Source organism: Sparus aurata, chromosome 22 (genome assembly GCF_900880675.1).
Source record: "Sparus aurata chromosome 22, fSpaAur1.1, whole genome shotgun sequence".
Lineage (NCBI taxonomy): Eukaryota > Metazoa > Chordata > Actinopteri > Spariformes > Sparidae > Sparus > Sparus aurata.
In genome coordinates, this window is record NC_044208.1 from 23,997,663 (window position 1) to 24,022,223 (window position 24,561).

Consider the following 24,561-nt stretch of genomic DNA (forward strand, 5'->3'; position numbering starts at 1 on the left):
TGTCCGTCATCACTTTTAAATGTCAGTATAGTTGATATCACAGCACAGCTGCTGACTGACGGCTGTTCAACATGTAATGCGTCACGATCAGGTTTCTTACTTGTTCGTTTGTCTGACAACAGAAAAAAATACCGCCCCTAATCACGAAGATGCCGATTGGCGTGGGACTAGCTCTATTACACGACCTCTGAGTTTGTCAAAAGATGGCGGGTAATTTGCCGTAGAATTATTACATTGTGAATTGCGGACAAGGCAGAGTGGCACGGGATTAAGATCACATGTGGCCTCTGTATTTTTGTTATAATTTACTCGAGGTCCCCGAGGTAATATTGGTCCCGTGCGAATAGGGTTTAAGCTAACATGAACAGAGGCCAGCAGTTATTTTAAATAGTACAGTGGCTGGAACATGCTGAATAGCAAAATGTCTATTTTGAAAATCAACAAAACAAATTACGACCTGGAAAAATAAAGTTTCCTGTAATTGCATAACCATGCTTAATGTCCTTTTCTTCTATGACAAACTGGCCAAAACCTACAAAACCAGTCTGAAAATATCTTGAAATGAGAAACATACTCGCGCACATAAACAGCGTTCCACGGTTTGAGTAAGTGGTGTGATTACAGCACAGTTGAGTGCTGAATAAACATGATAAACTCGTGGAGCTGTTGCACCAGATCTCCCAACGTTCAACGTTTCCTTCTCTGTGTGTTCAGCGTTCGGTGGAAAATCCTTCTGCAGTTCCAGTGTCGAAACAGACTGCTGCTCACCGGGACGCCCATCCAGAACACAATGGCTGAGGTGAGCAGTGTGTGAGTGTGTGTGTGCGTGTGTGTGTGTTTACGCCAGCGCATGTGTGTTCATGAGATCCAGACAGAACTGTTGACGGCCGTATGTTATTACTGTCTCTCAGCTGTGGGCCCTGCTGCACTTCATCATGCCCACGCTGTTCGATTCCCACGACGAGTTTAACGAGTGGTTCTCCAAGGACATCGAGAGCCACGCCGAAAACAAGTCGGCCATCGACGAGAGTGAGTAGAACTCTACAACGGTGGGGGGAATAATGTTCCTCTCTGCTGACTGTTCAAGTTTTTTTTCCCCCCCGTCTTTTCCAGCCCACGACACGTACGATCTTCAACTCATTCGTATGGAAAAATTCCGTCATCTGTTTGCCAATGTTTGAGCTTTTATTTCTGCCCACAGTCCCATGTGATACATCCTGAAGCTAAACATCGACGGTTTAATGTTTGTGTTTCAGACCAACTGTCCAGGCTGCACATGATCCTCAAGCCTTTCATGCTGCGCAGAATCAAGAAGGATGTGGAAAACGAGCTCTCGGACAAGGTAGAGGAGCATAAACATGATTTGGATAGAATGCAAAAGGCTTAGAGAGTCTGGGCGTTCAGTGTTCAGGCACCTGGAAAGTGCTTGAATGTGTGTATAGTTTATGTAAAGATATTTGATTTAAGAACAATGCGGTATTCTATTTTGTCATTACAATGCATCCCTTCGTCTTTCCTTCCCTGCTGCGGTCTGTCCAAACGACACACAAGGTGTTGTAATAGGCTTGTGAATGATGCTCGCGCTGGCAGATCCCCTCGACAGATGTTGGACTCGGGGTCTCTCGCTGTCACACGCGGCACACACATACTCACTCACCGGCTTGTGGGAGTCTCGACACGCACAGTCAGAGGAATGGCAGAGTTCACGGCTCCCCCACATCTGTCTCTTCCCCGACATGCAGTCCTGCCAGCCCGCTTCCTTTTTTTCCTTCCCCGCTCTCGTTGGCTTTCTCTTGTTTTGTCAGCACAGTTCACTCGCGGTTCACGGTCGGGTTTTTACGCTTTGTTGTTGTTCGGTTTCACTGCTCTCGTTGACGCGCGACACTGGATAAACCAGAGATTTTTAAAGCTGGGCATCAAGTCCGCACTCATAAATATTGTTTTAGTTGAGCCCATGTGAAAGTGCTGTGTGTGTTCTGACGGAGGCATAACATGAGGCGGTAATGCTGAATTATTTGACTGTAGTGTAGCCACATGTTATATATGCAGCCTTTTTTAATTTAATTTTTTATAATGTAAGTCAATCTTTTGACTAACCAGGTCCAACTGAGGATATTTCCATTCACGTCTTATTACACATGCTCCCTCTTTTGTTTTATTCCATACCAAAATGCATGCAACCGCAGTGACTGATCATGACTTATAGCCCTGAACTTCACAAAACAAATTCAAGAAAAACCATAGAGACAGTTTACAATGTTATCAGGCCACTTCAAATGACATTTTATGATCTAATCATTCAGTTTTGCAGACTTAGTAGCCAAAACAGTGTCACAAGATACTCTCCGGGTGTTCACAAATATGGCCCGAGTTAGCGGGAGACTTGGGATGGGAACCATGTGAGGCCTGCTGGAAGACTTTTATAACCCAGTGATGGAATCACTTACTTGATATGAAAGAAAATTGGCGATAGAAGAAAGCTATTAACATACAATAAAGAAACGACTGGCTCTTGGTCAAAAGATGTGAGCACATTCTTTAATAATAAATATTCTGATGAGAGGCTCGGGACCATGAATACTTTTCACAATATCGACCAGCTGTGTTATTCTTCACACTTGTGGAAATTCATTTTTTAATTTTTTGCTCCTCTAAGTATTACCAGAAGCAGCTTGTCTTGTAAATATGGTCATGTCTTGTAATTCCACGTTCGATGGGCCTCAGATGTTTGTCATTACAAAACTCAACTAAACTCCATTAAACTGAAATCAAATAGCTCGTACAGGAATATTTCAATACGCCGTCTTTTACTCACTGAAGAGAAACAAGATGATAAAAACGACGTCGTATCCTTTAAACACACTCGTTCTGCTCTCTTTCCTTACAGATTGAGATCCTGACCTACTGCCAGCTGACGTCGCGACAGAGGTTGCTCTACCAGGCTCTGAGGAACAAGATCTCCATCGAGGATCTGCTGCAGTCCTCCATGGGCTCGGCCCAGCAGTCCCACACCACCACCTCCTCCCTCATGAACCTGGTCATGCAGTTCAGGAAGGTACGACCTGTGGCCTGCGTTCAACTGTCCTTAAGGTTTCCAGCACAAAAATTGAAATAAAGCAGTTTGGATTATTTTGTCAGAAGTAGCAGCCATGATGATTGATCACGGTTATTAGTTATAATAATTTCAGGAAGTATCGTCTCTGAATCTGAAACTCGGTATGAATAGCTGAACAATGAATTGGCAGTCTCAGAACAAGCACGAGTGGCGCCAGGATCCTTGCCTTTCTTTATTAAATCCACCGTCTTGTGTCTGCCTGTGTGTAGGTGTGTAACCACCCCGACTTGTTTGAGCGCCAGGAGACACGCTCTCCTTTCCACATGTCCCTCAAGCCCTACATCATGTCCAAGTTCCTCTACCGTCACGGCCTCCTCCACGGACACAACCAGGCCAAAAACAAGTAAGTGCTTCCACACGATAGAACTCACAGACACTCTCAAGGACAAGGAACATCCAATACAAACTAGTTTTAGTGGACATTTGTTGATTTGGGAGCAGCAGAGGGCTATTATCTCAATTATAGCTATTAGCAGAATCACTCTGGGTCGGATTTTGCTTCTTCTCGCATTGAGTGAGGTAACTTTGTCCACCGCTTTCTCCTCAGATTACTCCAAGTGCTGTTGTCTCCCTTCTCTCCAAACCACATCCAGCAGTCGCTCTTTCACAGGAAAGGTGAGCACGTGTGAAGCTACGTATACAAAGCCCTTGATGGAGCCGGAAGTTTGTTTACTCACCTGAGTGGATCTCTTTCATTTGACTTTCATTCCTCAGATTCACCCCAGCGCCTCCCTTCCCCCAACCCATTTCATCTTGTTTGTTATTTCCACATTTCTCTCTTGTTTTTCTTTTCTGTGTCTGTTCTCGTATCCTTCATTCCGTATTCTGTTTCTTATACTGCTCCAGGTGACGACAAAGGAAGCTGTTTCTCCTTCCTGCGCTTCATCGACGTGTCCCCAGCTGAGATGTCCAATCTCATGCTGCAAGGCACCTTAGCGAGGTAGGCTTTTAAGTTTCTCTCTTCAGATCTGTTTTCCCTTTTTGTTTCTGTCTGAAAGATGTCAGATAAGGTGGCTTAGGGGGTAAAAAAAGAACCTGTCCAAATGTATCTTAGCAGGGCTCCAAAAGTAGCAGAATTCTTTTTAAAGTGTTTCTATGAAAACTCATGTTCTGACTTCGGTTTTCTTCTCCTGCCTCCTGCTTCTTTCTTCCACAGATGGTTAGCTCTTTTTCTGTCCCTCAAAGCCGCGTATCGGCTCCACCATCGGCGCCTGTTCGGCCTTGAAGAAGAGAGTCGGGAGGAAACCAGAGACTTGCAGGGGGGCGGAGAGAGGTCACAGCCCAGGAGGAAGTGTCTTTCTGGCAAGGACCTGATTCTGTGGCTGAACAGGCCGACTAGTTTCCCGAATATGCACAACAGCCCTGTCCTGCAGGTAAGAAACCGACCAGACGCGCGCACTCGCACAAAAGTCTTTGAACAGTCGGGCACACTGGTGTGTGACAGACAGGTGAAACTCCAGGAGCGAGCTGTGTGCTTGCTGACAAAGCTGAAACTGTCCCCAGAGCATCAGTCAGTGTTTGGCCACACAGCCTGCCCTCTGCCTCGGGTTTTCTCTCCCTCCTCTGGGATCCAGCGTGGAACCAGATCCCTCTGTAGCCTCGCGACCCAGGAACACTGTCCTCCCTCCCCTCTGTATGTCTCCAGTGTCAGTGCTGACCAGCCGTCTCTGTACTTCTTCTGTCAGACATTTTCAAGATTGAAAAATAGTTTCACCATTTGCAGTCGGTCTTTAAGAGGAGGCGCGCATCGATTTCTGTAAGTCTGTCTAGCCACATCCACTGCGTCAGATCAATACGGAGCCCCTTCTGTTTTTTTCATGCTTTTTTAGTCTATTTTTTGTCTTGCACGCTCAATAAACAACCATTTATATTCCACATATCTCCTTTTCATCAATGATATGAAACCAGTTTGGCTGACAGCTGTTCTTTCAGCACCTCAGAGGCTCTAATGCTCACAGGAAAGCTGATTCTGAGGACGATTTTAACAGAAACCATATTGGTATTGAGTTAGTGCATGGTTAGTAATACTGTGACGGCTCAAACTGTTGAGTGGTACATTCAAACCCTTCTGGACGCTTGTTGCCACCACAGTTCTTTTAATTCGCACTCAAATGCTTTCAGACGTGTTAGATTTCCTCCATTTTGTTGTTTTATTTGGCGGCGTGGAAACCCGATTTATTACTCAGAAAGACAAAGTACAAAGCGTAGGTGCCAGTTCAAACACACACAGACCACCTCCAAAAAAATGTGCACAGCTGCAGCCTGCAGATGCACTACAAGGTCACTGCTGCAGGGATGTTTTAGTCATTCTGAATCCCATCAAGCCTTTCGCACAGCGATGAGTTAACCATCACCATCCTCCACCGATTCTAACTCAGCTTCTCGTGTGGAAAATACTCAAGAGAGAAAGCTGTCGGAGTAATTCCATCCTCCTCTTCCTCTCCTGGTCTCATCACTCTGAGTCAGGCAGCTGCCGAACGTCTTAGGTTCACCCCCCCCCTCCAGAGCGGCTTAAAGGAACGAAAGAGCAAGCACAACCTTAAGAAGCAACTTCAAATATGAGATAAAAAGAGAAACTTGCAGACACCTGGAGAGCCAGTGCTGTAAGCGTACCGTGTGACTGCGCTGACCCCCAGACTCCCACTTGAGCTCCTAGAAATTACTCGCCCCCACAGAACGTCTTTCAGCTCCTCATTTTTCTTTTGAAGCGGCGCGTCGCTGGCACACGGTGCCTCCTCTCTCTGCTCGGCTCATCGCTCTCTGGCCGTGCACTGAAGAGTTTGGTCAGCGTCGCCTTCAGCTGTCCTGCTGCTGCAGTGAGGAAGTGAGGCAACGCTGAACACCTCGACGTGTTTTCACATGGAACACATGCACTCACATATGTTTGTAAATTGAATGGACTTTTACCTTTTGTGTTATATGCTTTTTGCAGTTGTTTCTGATACTCCAACGAAGGAGAGAACTTGCTCACTCATGGTGACGATGACCTGAGCTTGCCATTTCTAATTTCTGCCATTAGATGGCACTGTGTATCCACCATTTCTGTGTCGTCACACAGTAACATACACATAACTTTTCCTCTTCCTTTAACACCTACTGCTGCGTTATATCCAAATTATTCATCATTATCTCCTCAGCATCAACCTTTACTCAAAATGTATGTATTTAATGTCTTTGAAAAAAAGAGCTTATACGATCAGGCTTGCAAGCGCAATTAAAATGATTTAAGTTGCGTAATCATAAGTTTTATATAACGTTTTAATCATTGAGCTGATATTTTATGTAACGTGCCGTCGAACGATACCTAAATATCCTGTTGGAGCCGTTTATAAAAAACAAACATGAGTGCTGCACTCGGTAACCTCTGCAGGCTTCGGTTTGTTTGCCTCTGTTTGCTGCATATTTCTTTTACATTTCCTCCAAATTGAAGATGTTGTTCTTCCATCTCCACAATTCTCGACACAAATCGGAGCAGGAATCAGTGCAGCAGGAGGCGTAACATCATCTGTGATGATTTGAAATTGCTAGCTGAAATCTAATAACTGTATTTGTGATTTTTTTTTTTTGGCTTTAATGAAACTGGATACTGGGAAGTAATGTAGAATTGTGTGTGTGTGTGTGTGTTTCAGGATCTGGTGTTCACAGCCCTCAGGCCGGGCACGATGGGACTCACAGACGTGATGATCCACAGCCGGAACTCTGCCACCTCCTCGCTGCGGCCCTGCCAGTCCGTACCGCCACCCAAGTTCCTGCTAGCCGCCACGCCCAGGGTATGTATGTGTGTATGTGTGTGTGTATATCTGTGTCTTTCTTTGTGCGTGTGTTTGAGCAGCAAGTGGGCCAATGAAGGCACTCTTGCATATCCTCTGTGTGCTTGTTAGGACAGTCTGTCTGTGTGTGTGTGTTTGTGTGGTGGCCCGTGGAAGACAGAGAAGCATTTGGGTGGTCGTGGAAAGGGAAGAGGGAAGCGCTGTGCACGGTGCTGTTGTAGGCTTTTCAACAATGAGTTACCCTTATCTGTGTGTGTTTGTGTGTGTGGTTGGGGTGTGGGGGTCACCACTGTGGTTTCCAGCTGCATTTAAAACAAACAGCCTCTTAAAAAAAAGGGCTTCTTGCTCAGGTTGTTCAGCAGCTGTTGAGCTGAGCGCACACACACACACACACACACACACACACACACACACACACACACACACACACACACACACAGAAAACCTGCTGATTCAGTGAAACCAGCCTTCATGCAGTAGTTTTACTATCGATCATTAGGTGGTAAATTTCAGTCAGAGGTTCTGTTTTTCATAATTAACATTTTAATTTAAAAGGTCTGAATATACAACCACACGCAAACAAAAGTAATAACATTGTATATCCTAGAATCTTCCCTCTCTCTCCACCAGGCAGTGTTATCCTTTGTTTCAGATATAGACATCCCTATCTTTCCTTTCGGTTTCCTAGGTGACAGCAGTTCCCATGGAGCGTTATTGTGACGACCGCAGCGCAGAGTACGAGTGGCGGGTGACACGCGGCGGAGGGGGCACAGTCTTCAAACAGTGTTTCCTCTACGGCTCCCCTGAACTCGCCTCAGACTGGCGCACGAGGTCCAATACCTTCCACCCACAATGCCCTGGGGGTGTGATGGCGCTTTACCCGCGGCACGGATGGTCGTTCATTCGGATACCTGGTGAGGACTTCATGTTTGTGTATTTTCCTCTTTGCAGCGTTTGGTTTTCTTTTGCAGTGTCTTTATCAGTCAGGTGTGCAGCCCTGCAGCCTGCAGTTGTTTGTAATGGACAGCCTGATGCTGTGTAGTTAAAAATGAGTGCCCATTAGTGAATACCGACATTTGTGACTGTCAGCAGCGGAGGAAAACACAGATGAAGCTGTCAACAAAAGCTCATAACTTCTGTAATGCTAGACCACGGTTTGCTTTGTCTTCATTCATAATTCAACTGACAGTTTTATCAAACTGGATATCCAGTTTTTGACCGAAGGGTGAAACAGGGGCCCGTGGGAGAGTCCAGAGAGGCCGAGCCCAGGGTCAGCAGGGCAGAGCCAGGCACATCGCCCCCCCCCTCTGTCACTGCCTGTGTGTCTGCCAGGCAGCCGATCCCTCACGGTCTAATGGACCTGCCGAGATAAAGAGGCTTCTGCGAGAGTCCGCTCGCATAAACACCTGCCAGTCATTTCCATTAAGGTTCGGCGGAATCGTAGGCGTACGTGCGCCTCGCAAGCGCTTTATCAGGAGCGCTCGGGCTCGCTGAGTTAAGAGTCAGCCGGAGCAGAGCGGGCGCTGAGTCTCTGCCAGGGTTCAGATGGCTGATGGATGTCCAGGGTGAGGGGGGCCATTACAGTTTTACAGACAACACTTCCCTTCTCACTGACCTGTGCAGCCCCTCTACGTCTGATAAAACGGTCTCTGTCATGGATCACGATGACTGCTTTTCTTTTTGTTATGTGGTGAGGCAGAGATTCCTGGCAAAGAAAACATTCTGATACGCCTGCAAAACACTCATTTTAAACTAACCCTAACCCTGGTACGTAAAAACACACTTTTACTTTAAGTTGTGTAATCCCTTAACGTGATACAAAACCATTTAACTTTGCCATAGACACTCTCCCTCAGATTTTAATATTGTAATGGTTGATTTTTGTCCTCTGCCCATCTGTGTGTACATGTGCTCGTGAGAGTGTTTGTGTGTAAAAATGAGAAACAAAACAAGTATTTGTGTGTCTGTGTGAGAACCGTCTGAAAGCTCTTGTGAAGTTAAACGGAGGCAGACAAAGCGAGGAAGTTTAGCTACTGGTCATTGTTCAAGTGCTTAGTTAGGTAACACTAATAGATGGTCCGTCTGTGTGTGTGTGTGTGTGTGTGTGTGTGTGTGTGTGTGTGTGTCCATTCAAGGAGCTCACACGGGTGCCTGAGGTGTCTCTCACCTCTCCCCACACACTCTCCCACGCTCAGCGGTGTTGCCTTTTCTTCACACACACACACACACACACAAACACACAGGGTGCCGAGGAGGACAAGCTCAACCCCTGTCCGGTCCCGCTAACCTACGGGAGCTGCAAAACTGATCTGAAATCAGCATCTAGCCACGGCCTCTAAAACCCGTCTGGTCTCCCACTTCTTTCTCAGCCTCGGTAGGAAGGAAGTGACCCAACACTCCGGCTGCCGTTCTCCGCTGAACACATTGTTGCCACATCAAGGCCCAGATATGTACAGTAGCCCGGCTGAAGTTTCCCAGCCTCCCTCTCCTCTGCTCTCCCAGCACCCACACCTTTCAGAACAAATGGCAGAGCTGAATAACTGTTTGTTTTGAGCGCCATGGCGTGAGTACGGCTGCCCGCTGATATCGATGGGGGAATCTAATCAGAGGACTTATTAGGAATCAGGCCACAGAGGAGGAAAAAACAATTGAGGCTTGTAATGTCTTGGGCCTTAGATTGTTTTTATTTGTTTTTGATGTTGTTATGATGTCGAGGACAAAAGCATTTCATCCATAAAGGCAAAAAATTAGCTGCTCCAGTGATTATGTGAGAGCGCTGCACCTTTCTGACAGGGAAGATGAACGCGGGGTGTATTCTCAGCCGTGCACTGAGCCCATGCAGTCATCTAGTCTGAGCCACCAGGCAGTGACAGCAGAAGCGGAGGTTTTCACTATAATTAGAGGGACATTCCAGCCTTGTTTGTTTGCTAAATTCCTGCATTGCTGCGGTCGTCTCTCTCTTTCACTTTTTCGCGGAAAACCTCACATATAGCAACAGTCGGGTGGCGTTATATTCCAGCCTCATTTCATGCTGTTATGATGTGTCAGGGTGAAGGAAAAAACGCATTTTGAACATGCGTGCCGCAGGATTATTTGCAGAACATTCCAGCGTGACACAGAAATAACCCCCCTCGCTGTCTGTGTGGCCCCTGTGTCGCTTTCAGTAATTAGAGGGAGCCGCTCCGCAAAATGACGGCCTTCTCACTACAGCGCCGACTCCTGACTCTTTTTCTAGCTTTATCGTGAGCTGGGAATGGACTGTCACTGCTGAGAAGGAGATGGCAGAGAGTTTGTGTGTGTGTGTGTGTGTGTGTGTGTGTGTGTGTGTGTGTGTCTATGTATCAATCAGACTATGAGAGAGCGAGAGAGAGAGAGGCCAGTCAGGTCTGGCCCAGGCAGCAGCCCACATCAGGCTGTGGGAAATGCAGTTCTGCCTTCCTGTCCCTTCAAAGAAACTTTGCTCTCCAGTAAAATGGCAGGAAGCTTCCCCCGGGCTCTCTGATAGACAGGCACAAAACAACACAGACGGCCAGTTTCACCACATCACCGTCTGACTCTACCCTCCTCAAGCTGCGTTAAACTGGCACCGGTACCCGTCTGCGGAATTTAGCAAATAAAAAAAAAAATGGAACAAAAACATCCAGCCAAGAAGTGAGTGAAGGGACGGAGATGTTTTGATTTCCTTGTCCGATTTATGGCCAATAATGTGGCCGTGAGAAGGGGGGAAAAAAAACCAGCTCACCGATGCTTAATGAAACTTAATCCAGAAGGAGACTGAAGGGGGAGACATTAGCCACATTATACCTCCACGATGACATCTTTTGAACATGGAGGCCAAGGAGCATCCAACTCACTCCCTCTCCCATAGCCAGCGAGCTTTTATCTGTGGTGTGTGTCGAGTCGCTGCCGGGCCAGGGGTAACTAGCGGTAATCTGTCTTAATGACAGAGTTCACAGTGGGCTGCTGTGGTGTGGTGAGATTCCCCCGCGAAACCTTCACAGACTGTCTGTCTCTGCCCCTGCTTAACGACTCCTAGAGAACCGAGGGGAGTGCTCGTCGAGGGGAGACAGTGATGTATTTGCAAACAGATTCCATAGATATATATATATGTATGTGTATATAAACGCACACAGATATAAATGCAGTCCATCATTCACTTTCTCTCACAAGTAGTCACGCAGACATGTTTTTCGGTGCTCTCAGGAATTCATGCTTGTCACTTGGCTCGGCTCCAGAGTGGAGATGCTGCGTGCTGGATGCAGACGGATCGTCATCGAGCTCTAACGAGACACTCAGATCTCCCCGTTTTTCTTGTCTGTCGCCTCACTCCCAGCATCCAAATCCTCCCGATGGCATCTGGCTCTTAGCTCCGCTGATGCCGCGGCGGCGAGAAAATTAAGTTTAAGTCCCGATTTTTGTCGATACGTGCAGAAGCAGCAAAGTAGTGTCGGGCTAATATTTCCATCATCAGCGGTGCTGAACAAGTGTTGCCCATTGACTTATTGATTTCACAGTGTAATATATCATTATACAGTGAGGGGCTGACGCTCGGTTCGATCGTTGATTCGACCTGCTCTGTGGCCCCCCATCTGTCTCTCTTTCTCACATAACCATCCATCCATCTTCTTTCATCAGCTCCGGATTCTTTTTTTTTTTTCTCCTTCCATTCTGCAATCTCGCTGCTGTTCATCTCCTTTCTCGATCGCATCTGGCCCACTTCCACCCCGGTTAGGGGGCGGCTCCGCTCTTGGCTTTGGCAGTAGCAGCAGCAGCAGCGGCAGAGGGGAAGGGGACAGGACAGGGCAGAAGATTCTAGTGGCGTATTAATGAAATTAGCGCCGTAGTTGGTTTGGGAGTATCAGGCGCCAGGCACCAGGGCTGGGCCGGGGTTAATTAGCTGGCAGCAGGCCTCTAATTGGGTCAGGACCGTGTCAGGCCCCTGGCTCTGGCCCTACAGGGATTGGATTACACCGTCAGGGGACAGACAGTAGGGGGAGGGAGAGAGAGGGTGTGTGTGGGGAGAGGGAGCTGGAGGGCGCAGTGGATGCGGTGGAAAGGGGGAGAGAGGAGGGACAGGGGAGTGTAGCCTAATCTGCCAGCAGGAGGTACGGGATCGGAGGAGACGGGGAGGGCTGGCTGGGCGAATACCGCTGTTAGGCTGGATTGGATTTAGGCGGGTGGGTGGTGGGGTGCTGTGAAAAGGGGGGGGGCAGGGCAGGTGGTGAAGCTTGATATGTGTATCCATAGCAACGGCAGAGTGGTGTGACACCACATGGGATTTGCTTGTGTTGTCGGGGTGTGGTCTCAGCGCAGCCCTCGTCCCCGTCAGTCCGCAATTAGAAAGTTGTTTTGTGACCGTTTTTTTTTTTTTTTGTTTTTGTTTTTGTGCGCTTTCAATCCACATTTTCCCTCCGAGAACGCGAGCTGATCCGAGGCTCCTTTTCACGCCGCTGCTTCTGTGCAAACTCGTCTCGATTGAATCTCAACTGGGCAAATCTTGAGGGCCAATTCATTTAAAAGTGCCACACGAGTTCGACGTGTGTAAATATCCGTTTAAATCCCTTTTAAGCCCCTCGCAATCCGTGTTACATGCACAGTTGCTGCATCCAGTTTGCTCACATTTCTGACCCCACGGTCGTGCATTTCGCTGCAGCCACATGCAGCTTATAATGTAAGCCATAAGTGTTATGTTGGAGTGAGACAGACCACCAGAGCCCTCCCAAATCGCAATTATTCATTTTCTTGGCCGTGCTTTACAGGGTATGGCAGCGATATTTAGAAATAGGGATTTTCTGTATGCAGCTCTAAATGTTTTGAACTCGGCCACCTCTCTCTGTAAGCCACATCGCTGGGCTTTAGGGAGTTTGGATAGTTGCAGGGGCGGGATATATACATATTATTTTTAAGGTCTTATCATTTTCTGTCCTGCATCCGTTTCTCTGTTTCTCTGCTGCCTTTTCAATATTTAGAATTGTTTTTGTATCGCTCATTCTGTCTATAGGTTGATTGTCACTGTCAATATGTCAGTGATCCGATGCCATGTGTGCCAGCTAAAAGGGGGCGCTGGGGCTTTAGCTGGCACACAAAGATCAAAATATGGGGAGATCCCATCAATGTAGTTAAAATGTCACAATGTGGCTTTCTTAAGAAGCAGAGCAGCTCTCCTATTAATGGTCTCCTTCATAATCCAGGCACAAACAAGAGGATTATCCAGACTGACATGTCTCTTCGTACAGAAATAATAGTATCCAACTGCTTAATATGGGATTTTCAGATTTACAGTTTATGCCCTTCAAGAATTAGTTTAAATACATACCACGTTTTAGTCGTGTTGGGCCGCAGAAATCCTCTATAGGGGGGTTGAACCTATCTTCAAACATGACATCGGAGTCTGCAGGCTTAGATATAATCTGCTAAACAGAAACAGATTGGAGGCAGGGGCTGAGCAATATTGCCTTATATGAGCATTTGCACCTTTGCCAAGTGGTGGTTTGCATTTGGGTGGTTGGCGGCGCGGCCCGCAGCGCTGGTCGCTGCCCTTGACTGAGCAGCGGCCCTGGTTAGACTGGCACCTGCGGTAAAGAGGCCCCGTCTCTTCTTGACCACAACATCACCGCCGCCGCCACCGTGCTAATACCGCCTCGCTGCAGCCGGAGCCACCACAGACCCCCTCTCACTCTCCGTCTGTCCCTTTCTGTCTGGACCTTTTTCTTCTGCTGCTCATGCCTACTCTTCTGCACGTCTCACGCTCTCCTCCTTTTTACTTTTCAATTCAGCCACTTTTCTCGACGCCAAGGCTAATTATAGGCCTCTGAAGGCCGGCTACAGTGTTTGTGTATCTCAAGGATTGCGGTGCTCTGCTGTCTTACTGCGCACTAAAATCGTGCCACAGCAATGCATAACAGCTGCATACCTTACAGTAAATCTAAAGTTAGCCGGATCTGCTTCAGATTAAGTTTACTGTCTCTTGCCATACGTGTGTTTTGACTGCCTTTTATTATCCTCCCATGCCCCTTTTCCCTTTTTCTTCCCTCAATGTCTTCATTTCCTTCGAGTTTCACAATTGCAGCCCACTTCATGTCAACTTATTCACTTGAAATATAACGAGGATTGACAACAGTAGTGAAAGGCATACTCTGCGTGCACCAGCTGTTTGGAGGAAACCCAAACAAGAGAAATAGGCAATGATAAACTTTGACTGAGAACTCATCCTGTCAGCGTTCGCACAGGATGAGGCACGGGACAGCGTGAGAGCTTCATGTCACGATTATCCCGGCCAAAGTCATTTGCGTTTCACGATATCCAGTTAATCATCAAACCGTGCTTAAAGGTGCAATACGTAGGAAATTAGCCACCTGTCGAATTCACACACCAAACAAGTAGAGTGTATCCGCAGTGTTTTTATTGAGATCCGTGAAACAATCTTATCCTGCCCGATCCCTGCTGAGAGGCTCTAACACTGTGTGACCGGGGCTGAGTGTGTCTGACAGGCTTACCCACCACTCCAGAGTGACCCGTAGGTGAGCCCTCCAATCCCTCCCCAGAGTGTTTCCCCTGTTCATCTGTTCTATTAGTTCCTCTTTAACACCTCTACAGGCCCTGACCTTGTTTCGGGGGGCTATACTGAAGGGTCACAGGTCAGGGTTCAGCCTGAGTACACATTAGCATTGAATGGTACCAGTTTAAAAAAAACAAAAACGGAGAAAGATCCAGTTGGTTTTGTGAGTCTCGTTGGATCATTAAGCGTAATGGCTGTCGGAGGGGTTTACGTATATTGTGGCAGGACGTTGTCGTATGCATGTTTTTATCACAGCCTCGGCTTCCTGACCTTGTGTTTTGGATTGATAGCACGTGATTTTAACGCGGTTGGTTACATTACTTTGACAAAGCAAGGAAATAAGACTGGGAAATATTTATTCGGCCAGGTTTTCACTGTGCAAAAGGGCTTGGGAACAAGTGTCCCGGCTCGAGTGCGAGGCGGCCAAGCCTGACTCCCCCTCAGGGACTCTCTTGTAACCCTTGGCTCGACCCTGTCAGCTGACCCTGGACCTGGCCTTAGGTTCTCCCCACTTAGGGTCACGACCCCTTGGTCAAACACCATAGTGTGCCTGTCACTGGGTCGATGGCAGCCCCGGCCCCCTTCTCATTCTGCCATTGTGCCAGATGACGTTAATTCCTCATCAGCTGGACGTGGAGGGGAACCACTTGAACAGCAGACCCCGGGTCAGATCGTTGAAGAACGCGCGATGTGGCGGCGGCGCTAACGTGACGAAGACCAACTGCTAGGCCGTATTTGTTTGTCTTTTGTGCCATTGTTGTGAAATGGAGTGTAAATCACCTTTTTCTCCCAATTTCTCTTTCTTTCCGTCCCTCTCTCGCTCTCTCTGCTCTCATCAGCACGTCCAGTCAATAAGGGCACATGCTTTATTTAAACAATCGGCAGATCAGGGACAGATTTAGGAGGCTGATCCGCTCCGGTGAAAGGGTCTTTATCCCGGAGAATGCTGCCCCGTCGAAGACTTATATTGATTCGGGAGGAGTTAATAACCTCTGAATTGATCGGGCTGCTTTCCTGTATTCAGTGAGGGTGCAGATGTATCACATTATGATATTATGTAAAAAGACTAAATCTTTGCAGCGAGGGGAAAAAAGTGACACGACGAGCTTGTAACTAATACATGCGTCAGCGTTTTCTCATGTTTTCTTAATAAACTTCACCAAAAATGTATTTTTAAATGTCACGCTGGACATCCTGACTGTGTAAAATAAAGTGGAACGAGCAGTTTTGGTATTCATTCATGTCTTTTTCTCTTTCCCTCTTCTAGATAAGGAGAGCCTGATCATGGAAAGTGGCAAACTCCACACATTGGATGTCCTGTTGAGTCGGCTAAAGTCCCAGGGACACAGAGTGCTCATCTACTCCCAGATGACCCGCATGATAGACCTGCTGGAGGTGCAAACACACACACACTCTACTGATGTTCATTGTTAATCAAAAAGTGGTTTAGTTTCATTTGAGTGCGCACACGTTACACAGACACCAACTACCAAGAATAATCTTTTCTGACGTTGCACCTTCGACGTGTCATTCGCCTTCATCCGTGCTGCTCCGCCTTCATCAGCAAGGTATTGAGCTGCTGTACTCCTAATCAGCCTGCCTGTCCCTCGTTAGTGCACTCATTAGACGGCTAATTAACAGGTCAGGCCTAATTAGCGGGGTCTCATCTGCAGGGGAGGCAGCCAGATGGGAGGGATGACTGGAAGGAGCGAGGGGGAGAGGAAAGGTGGAGGGGGGGAGATGCGAGTGGCGAGGGCCGCAAGGTTAGAAGAGGAAGAAGTGCGACAACAAAGTGCAAAATTTTATCCGTAGTGTTTTCAAGGTTAGGAATATGTTTGTATTCCAATAGAATCTTTCAAAAAAAGCTTGTTGACATAATCTGGTGTTTCATCTACACACCAACAATCTTTTGATAATCTAAAATAAATTGTTGTTTGTCGCCTTCTAGCGTCGAACGTTGCAAGAATTGAATAATCACGATGAAAACAAACAAACAAAGGAAATATATACAGCCCGAAAATAAGATAAATAAAAGTGTCAAATATAGTGGCCAAAATGAACAAAAACGTTTCAGCTGTTGGTTACTTTTTCATTGGTGAAATAGACATATTGACTCCTGTGGCTATAAAGCAGTTAGTAAACTGCAATTGCACGTATAGCATAAATGTAGATATGATCATATAGCATTGAGACTTTGGAAATTTTTGGTTCAGGTACTTTTTAAAGTGTACGTACCCTGAAAATAGTTGTAGGAGGGGCAGAAAGACAGAAAAAGAGATAAACCAGGGTGAGTTTAAGCCACTCTTGTTTCCCTTATCACCACAAGATAAATGATTTAATGGGCAGAGAGACAACGCAGATACGTCTTCATACCGTTAAGCTGATTTATGAACCTGGACTGTAAGAGAAGAAATCCACTTCATCACTTTCTGTGTCTTAATCATTTCTGTTTTCAAATAAGTTGGATCGGCGTTGCCGCTCTCTATGGGAAAAACAATAACGCAGAGCAGTTTCGCCGGCGGTCATGTGTCGATTGTCGAAAGTCTTGGCGCAACGCTCCATTGTTGCCTCCGTATTTGTTGCAAACATCGCTATGGAGCCAAAAGTCCTCGAGCATGATGTCATTGGGAATTCCTTCCCCATTCACACGGCGCGGTGCTGTTTCCACAGCCAAACCTTTTGATGGTAGATGGACCCAGCCCAGGTGGTTAAGGACCGTCTTCCTGTGTGTCTGAAAAACAGTGGGAATGCCTGTTGTGTTTAAAGGCCAGAGGAAAACGGCAGCGCTGAGGAGATGGCTCAGATAACGTGAGTCAGTCATTCTGTGTTAGTGTTCTTCTCACCGACTGTTCACCTGTAGTCGTCCCTCCCAGGCTGTGAGTGTCGGTGACCTCACACAGTGATTGGAGGCTGAGACAACATCTCTTCTGCTCAGAAATCCACAAATGAATTCTTATATTCAGCCAGTCTGGCTTCAGCTTTCCTCGGCCATATAGAAAAAAAAAATAAAAAATTCTGCAGATGGAGTTGATTTCCTGAACATGAGACTGTGACTAAGGGACAGAGTGGAGGAGAGGCCGACGCTAATCTCTGTCATTAGCGTCATTGTTTTCGTCGCCGGTCGGCTGCCGGTCCTTCTGGTGACATCACGTCGTCGGGGTGATGGATCGCCGAGATCCGGGTGGCCTGAAGAAAAATAACATTGTTGGCTTTCTCTGGCAGCAGCCGATAGCGGAGCCGGACCGCCAAGTCACTGCCTCCCCTGCTTGAGTTGTGCGTCTGCGGCTGCTTAGAAGGCACTTTACTGTACTGCAAGTCTGCGGCTTAGATTACAGCGCCTGGCGGGAATGCCCACACTTACTCCCCGCTGCTGCAGCCAGAAAATCAGCAGCAGATTTTTATCAAAGAATACAGATTGTAGATATAAAACTCTGACTGTATTTGCCTGTCACTTCCTCTTATTCATTACTAACCAACAGAAAAGCGGGGCACGGTGACACACTCAGAAAAATATTTATTACCTGTTATATTTTTCTGCCCCACTGTGATTGTAAATTCAAGAGAATAAAATAAAAATGTATCTCGTAACAACGCATTAAAGAGCCATGTGATAGGGGATCATGGGTAGTGAAGTTTTATTTATTGAGGTTGTTAAAGTCGAGGCTCTGGATAGACGGACGCTGTCGCAGTATTTTCCAGGCGGCTATCATGGCACACGCTCATGCAGCGGTCTGAACTGGGATGCTGTTCTGCTTTTATATGATATGAAATCACTCAAAGGAGAACTCTGCCAGTGTAGCTTTGCACCCCTTAAGCTTTGTTGGACTCGCGACGCACTGCTGCTAAAAGATATATGAAACACTATTCCACGTGTTCACGCGCGCCCACATTTGCCACAACCCGCCACAGACAATTAATTCCGAGTTATGCGTAGTAGCGGTTAATGTAGCCTCAAGGAGTGCGAGTCAGGAAAAAGAAAACCTGTAGTCTTAGGACCCCCACTGATGCTTCATCAAATGACATCACTTGAGGCAGTTTATCAGCCTCTAAGAGCTCCCTCTGGAGCCACAAAAGGCTTTAACTTGTAAACAGAGTCTGATGGGTAAAATTGCTGGAGTCCCCCTTTTAATTAAAAGCGGCTCTGTGTAACAATTTACCTGTATTAATCACTTTTTTTATTGGTCATTTATGAGTGAATTGTGTAAAAAATGAGACATTTCCTGTCTCTGCTGGTCGCCTATTCAAGGCTGAGGATGATCTGTTCCAGTTGTTAATCGCAGCAGGACTCTGGATTTCTTCGTTAAGGACTCGGGTTGGATTTCCACTCCAAAGGATGTGACTCTCTCTGCTGCGCTAACAGAGCAACAGTAGCTAACGTTACTTTTCAAATGGAGTCTGCTAACATAAAACAAACAACCGACCAAGTTCCAAAAAGCCCCTTTGATTGTGGCACTCGAACAAGTTCTCTTTCTTCTGATCTCAGGCTGGTAAAAAATGTTCGTGTCGTGTATTATGGCACTTACAGCGGTTATGACATATTGATGTGAAGTGAAGGGCATCTCCGTCCTAATGAAGACCTTTGTGACAATGTTGGCAGTCTACAGTTTTACTGGCTTGAATGTATTCACGGTGCCATTACGTCATGTTCTTTTAAGTAGTAGCTCTTTTGTAGCCGTTGGGTCGGAAACAGACTGTGACGGCGCGCTCTGTGTTCCCGACCTCAGACCTGCAATAAATACACAATGCAAAAAGATTTTTTTTCTCTCTCGACCGTGGGGACTCATTATCTTTTGGGAAGTTGAGAACAACCTGGCTGCCACTCTGAGAGGTTTTTTTTTTAACGCACATGCCAACTCTGAAGATTTAACGTTAAAAAATCCAGAAATATTACACAGGAAAGAGGAAACTACACCGTGCTTTTTAAACAAATGTCCGTCCTCCCGTGGCTCTCTCCTCCCATACATCATCTCAGGTTTGTTTGTCAGATATCACAACCTTAGAGATTTTTTTGTTTTTACTTGATATGATCCTGCTGACAGTTCGTTGAACAAGATCAACATTTTTTTCCAGGCAACCTACACCCTGATTTATAACATTTCGCAGTGGAACACATTACAAACTCGGTGGAAAGCAGCAGAAACACAGCAGTGTCACTTATGATTAACACCGGCTAGAGCAGAATCGGAGAGAAAATTGCCAGCTGTTGAGGTATAGGTTTCAGTGCGGTAGCTTGGAGAAGGTCCACAAAAAGCTTTGCAGTCGCAGAGCTTAAAACAGATCTCAGGTGATCCTCCTCTGAACGTTTTTATTCCTGATGATTTAGACTTGGATGAATCATTAAGATTAGGAGGAGCTGAGTAAGGCTTTCTGCAAGAGCAACATCCTGCTGGCACGCTATCAAACCTCAATTGAACAAGGTCAGCAGCAGTTTGGCGAGCGGCGGGCTAATGGTCCCTAATGTGGTGTTCACTCGGAGCAGATGGGGCTGTTGGGAACAGAGCCAGACGCACAGAAAGAGGAGGGCAGGAGGCCCCCCACCAGTGTCATGACAGGGGTTTGGGGGAGGTCACCGAAAACACTGTGTCAAATCATTGCTATCATTGGTAATGATGGTGAGAGGTGAGATGTGATGTGTGCCAGTAATCGTAACCACCTCGTCAGTTGTCGGGGGGGCACTGACATGTTTGATTGAGGGGGGTCAGGGGTCCGGGGGGCAATGCTTAAAGAGAGATCAACATGTCACCTCATCACTGCTGTTGCACTCGAGACGCCCACTTGCAAACACACACACACACACACACACGCAGAGACATTTGGGGGGATAGAATATCAAGTTCTGCATTTCTCAGAGTCTCTCCGGGCTGGGATTGAGGTTTCAACTCCAGCAAATGCGCATAAGAAATGTGGGATTTTGAGATTTTGGACACGAAAGTTGCTGTCGGACGGAAAGTCTCGCATGAAAGTTGAGTGTTTCCCACCCCTGGAACTCAACTAGTAGACCTGCAGGGCATGTCAGCTCCTTGGAGGGAGACTTAAATAGCACTGCATGTTTGAGAATATGTTAAATTCAAGAAAAAAAAACAGTTTTGAGATTTCAGTTTTTATTTTCAGCTTTGGGGGGTCTGTAAGTTTGTGGAAATGAAAACTGAAATGTCAAAATAATTGTGGATCATATCGAAATTGTAACATCTGTCTCAGTAATCGCAGTATTTATTTATTTGTACACATCGAGGAACACTAATACACACTTACAAACATGTCCTAATATTTGTTTTGTTTTTTTTGGAGACGATGTGCAGAATTATCTCATCAGTTTTTTTCATCCTCACCCTGTCCCGTCTTCCCCAGGAGTACATGGTTTACCGTAAACACACCTACATGCGCCTCGACGGATCCTCCAAGATTTCGGAGCGCAGAGACATGGTGGCCGACTTCCAGAGCCGGTGGGTAATGATAGATATGATCTACGGTGTGTGTTTATGAGTGCGAGTGCGTGCAGGAAACCAAACACCCCCTCCATTGGCCGGTAACTAACCGTAAATCTGCCTTTTTCGTACATCGCGGCAATCAGTGAACAGTTTAGTCTTACATGTATACGTCCAAATATGTGCACTTGTGTATATTTCATCCGCATGCTCTGGTTTACATTAGCGTGCAGCTCTGAGGCGCTGGGTTTTTGCTCTGGTTTTAGATGTAGGTTAGAGAGTTTTTGGTTTGTTTGGAGGCAACATGACTCCACCTTTGATATCAAGTACATGTTCCATTTGGCCTCTCTCCTCTTAAAGTTTTAATATGTTTTACTACTGTGTCATTGTCGATTATGCCCAGTTTTGCTGCCAGGCTTTACATCTGTCTCGACATTTTTGGAGACCGGTTCTTAACTTACATTATAACTTAATTTTGTGCCATTATGCTGCGTATGGATATTTTTTTTACTGTACCGCTGTAAATGATATCTTTTGATTTTTTTCTGTCCCCCTCCTGTTCCTCTCCTCCCCACACTGGCCTCTGCAGGACGGATATCTTCGTCTTTCTGCTGAGTACGAGAGCTGGAGGGCTCGGCATTAACCTGACCGCTGCTGACACTGTGAGTCGCTCAAGGAAAAGAAATAATCAGATTTCTGAATGTTGACAAACATATATATATATATATCTTGGTATTTCCTGTACAAAGTGAGTAAAATGTTCAGATGTAAGAAGTAAGAACTGTCCACCTGTTAAAGTCATGCTCAGAACAATTAGGGGAAGCATATCACCAGAGTAACAGTCATTCTTTTGTGTGCTAGCTAGCTGCTATTAAGCTCAGTTGGGCCAGTTATCGATGCAGTTAGCAGTGGAGCTCAGAGGAGTGTTGGTGTTTACACTGCTAGCCCAGAGGCTTCGGACTGGGACGGGCTGTGGCTAAATGTTTAGCATGCTAACTTCAGTAGATCTCTTTGCAGCATGATGCAGAGATAATTAATGACATTTTAGGCAATTTTCAAAACTAAACTAAAATGTTGCCCCTTTTTGAAATGGACTCATAACAAAACGCAAAGACAGGGTTTCCTTCCCTGTTTGAAAACACACAGCTGCACATTATATCAACATGTAATTAAATTTATTTAAAATCGAAAGCCTGTGTTAAATTTCAAGAGGACCATCCCTGAGAATACTCCTTCGGTTGTTTTCAACAACAATATTAAACGAGGGTGGTCTTCACAGCCTTTAAAATCAGGAAAAGCAAACACTTATTTACGTATCATGATAACGACATAATATCACCGTAGTGCCCGGCCCTACTTCAACAGCAACTCATAATTCAGAAATGCATCAAAGCCAGTGCAGCGTTGGGTCTCTGCCATGTGTTTTTCTGTGTCAGGAAACGGTCTAGATCGTTTGGGATTAGCCATAATAACATGTTGACATTGTGACTGTACAGTGTAGATGTACTGCATGTGGACTGAAGGAGGAGGGGCTCGGGCGTTGCATATATGAATGATGATTTCTCTTTATGTTTGTAAACATCTCTCAGTATAATCTCCCTTTGTGTCCTCCTATAGCCCCATTCTAGTGGGATTAGCTTTCACGACAATGAGTTGAAGTGACTGTTAACACAGGACATCTGTCATGTTAAAGGGCAGTTCACATGGGACAACACATCCTCAGAAATGACAGAGGAGGGAGTGTCCGCGCCATGTTCGTGCTTACGTCGCAGAAACTAAACTGCCTGGTTAATAACGACTGGCGCGAGGGTGACCTTGATGTTTTGGGTCGTTACAGACAAGTAAAGATCATTTTAATTCCCTTTAGGTCATCTTCTATGACAGCGACTGGAACCCCACAGTGGACCAACAGGCCATGGACAGAGCTCACAGGCTGGGTCAGACCAAGCAGGTCACTGTCTATCGCCTCATCTGTCAGGGTACCATCGAGGAGAGGATCCTGCAGCGGGCCAAGGAGAAGAGCGAGGTCTGAAACATTCAAGACTGTCCCAGTAAAACCGTTTCAGGAACGTTAATCACACTGCAAGTATGATTTCATTACAGAGTTGAATAATGCTTTATTGTCCTCGTGTTTTAAAGATCCAAAGGGTGGTGATCTCTGGAGGCAACTTCAAACCAGACACGCTCAAACCCAAAGAGGTGGTCAGCCTGCTGCTGGACGACGATGAGCTGGAGAAGAAATGTGCGTTTGCGATTTTATTCCGTTTTCTTTACCGTAACTTTAAGGAGGAAGGGGGGGGACATAGAGAAAATAATCAATTGTGTTTTCTCCTCTTGCAGTACGTCAGAGACAGGAGGAGAAGAGGCAGCAGGAGGAGTGCAGCAAGGTGAAGGAGCGCAAGAGAAAGAGGGAGAAGTACGCAGAGAAGGTACAGTGCAACATGTTTCTTATATTTAAGAGGAGAGTTTGACTTTAAGCTAGAGGAAAGGTCAGAGTGTCTCGTTGAAATCCAACCATTTGTTTGATGTGAGGTCAGGGGGCTCACCAAAATCATTGGATGTCATTCTCTGGGGACCGTCCCCGTACCGGATTTCACGGCAATCTGGCCCGTCTTTCTTGAGTTGTCTTGCTCTAGACTCAAATGTTGGACAGACGGGCAGGACAAATGACTGAACACTCCACATAGTCGTCCGTAGGCCTTGTAGAGGAGACTGAAGCATGTGAGATTTTAGCTGCAACAAGGAATGAACGTGACATGTGTGAAACCTAACCTCCCCTTCTCCTCCTTTTTCTGTTTTCTATCATGCAGAAGCAAAACCAGGAGTCGGAGAACAAGAGGAAAAAGGAGGTCAACCTGGTCATCTCTCACGCACCCTCAGCCGACAACTCCAACCTCTCTGCAGACGGGGACGACTCGTTCATCAGCGTTGAGATGGACTCGGCCATGCCCAGTCCGTTTAGTGAGGTGAGGGAGTTGGGAGGAAAACCTGAAGGGAGTCGGTGTTGTTTTATCAGCGTGCTGGAGGAGGAATGAAACTCTAGTTGTGAAAGTGATTTATGTTACGGAGGCATGAGTCCACAAACTGTCTCCGCTTAATATTCACTCCTTTTTCGGTTATTGATTGCTCTCTTACCCTGTGTTACTTTCTTCTTTCGTCTATCCTGTCTCAATTCCTTACTTTTCCTTATTTCTTAATCTCTACATCCTACGCACTCCATACTTCCTCTACTCCCGTCCTTCTTCTTCCTCATCGTTCCTTGCATCGTTCCTCTACTGTTTCCCCTTTTGCCTCACCGGCCCGGTTCCCTTGTTTTCCCGTGGTGCTGACCCCCAGCCTGTGTGTATGTCTGTGTGTGCTCCTGTGCACGGCCAGATCTCCCTGAGCAGCGAGCTCCAGCCCGGCTCGTTACCTCCGGATGCCGACGCGGACGAGAGCAGCAGCGACATGCTGGTCATCGTGGACGATCCGGTGTCGTCGGCGCCGCAGTCTCGCGCCACCAACTCGCCCTCCTCTGTGACCGGATCAGTGTCGGACAACATGAACGGTGAGAGGGCAAATAAGTTTCAGCTGACCTTTGACCTTCATAATTGAGGGAGTGGAGCAGTGGACTGTTTAGCTGCCAGTGTCTTATTTCAGGATCGTACAAGAATAAATATCATTATATTTACACTACAAAAGAAATTGTCAAAC

General features: G+C 46.5%; 1 protein-coding gene across 3 annotated transcripts in view; it reads left to right on the top strand.

The window, feature by feature from the left end:
- The window catches only part of ino80 (INO80 complex ATPase subunit), a 37,267-nt gene that overhangs the window by 7,896 nt on the left and 4,810 nt on the right, over positions 1-24,561 (top strand). For all 3 annotated transcript variants that reach the window (XM_030405661.1, XM_030405660.1, XM_030405662.1), the window contains exons 18-35: positions 715-799; positions 912-1,029; positions 1,257-1,342; positions 2,888-3,055; positions 3,325-3,458; positions 3,663-3,730; positions 3,962-4,055; positions 4,272-4,488; positions 6,745-6,885; positions 7,574-7,799; positions 15,711-15,838; positions 20,792-20,886; positions 21,458-21,530; positions 22,736-22,894; positions 23,008-23,110; positions 23,209-23,297; positions 23,679-23,834; positions 24,244-24,415. In XM_030405661.1, the coding sequence (XP_030261521.1) occupies positions 715-799; positions 912-1,029; positions 1,257-1,342; positions 2,888-3,055; positions 3,325-3,458; positions 3,663-3,730; positions 3,962-4,055; positions 4,272-4,488; positions 6,745-6,885; positions 7,574-7,799; positions 15,711-15,838; positions 20,792-20,886; positions 21,458-21,530; positions 22,736-22,894; positions 23,008-23,110; positions 23,209-23,297; positions 23,679-23,834; positions 24,244-24,415 (2,312 nt within the window). The remainder of the gene's footprint in view (positions 1-714; positions 800-911; positions 1,030-1,256; positions 1,343-2,887; positions 3,056-3,324; positions 3,459-3,662; positions 3,731-3,961; positions 4,056-4,271; positions 4,489-6,744; positions 6,886-7,573; positions 7,800-15,710; positions 15,839-20,791; positions 20,887-21,457; positions 21,531-22,735; positions 22,895-23,007; positions 23,111-23,208; positions 23,298-23,678; positions 23,835-24,243; positions 24,416-24,561) is intronic.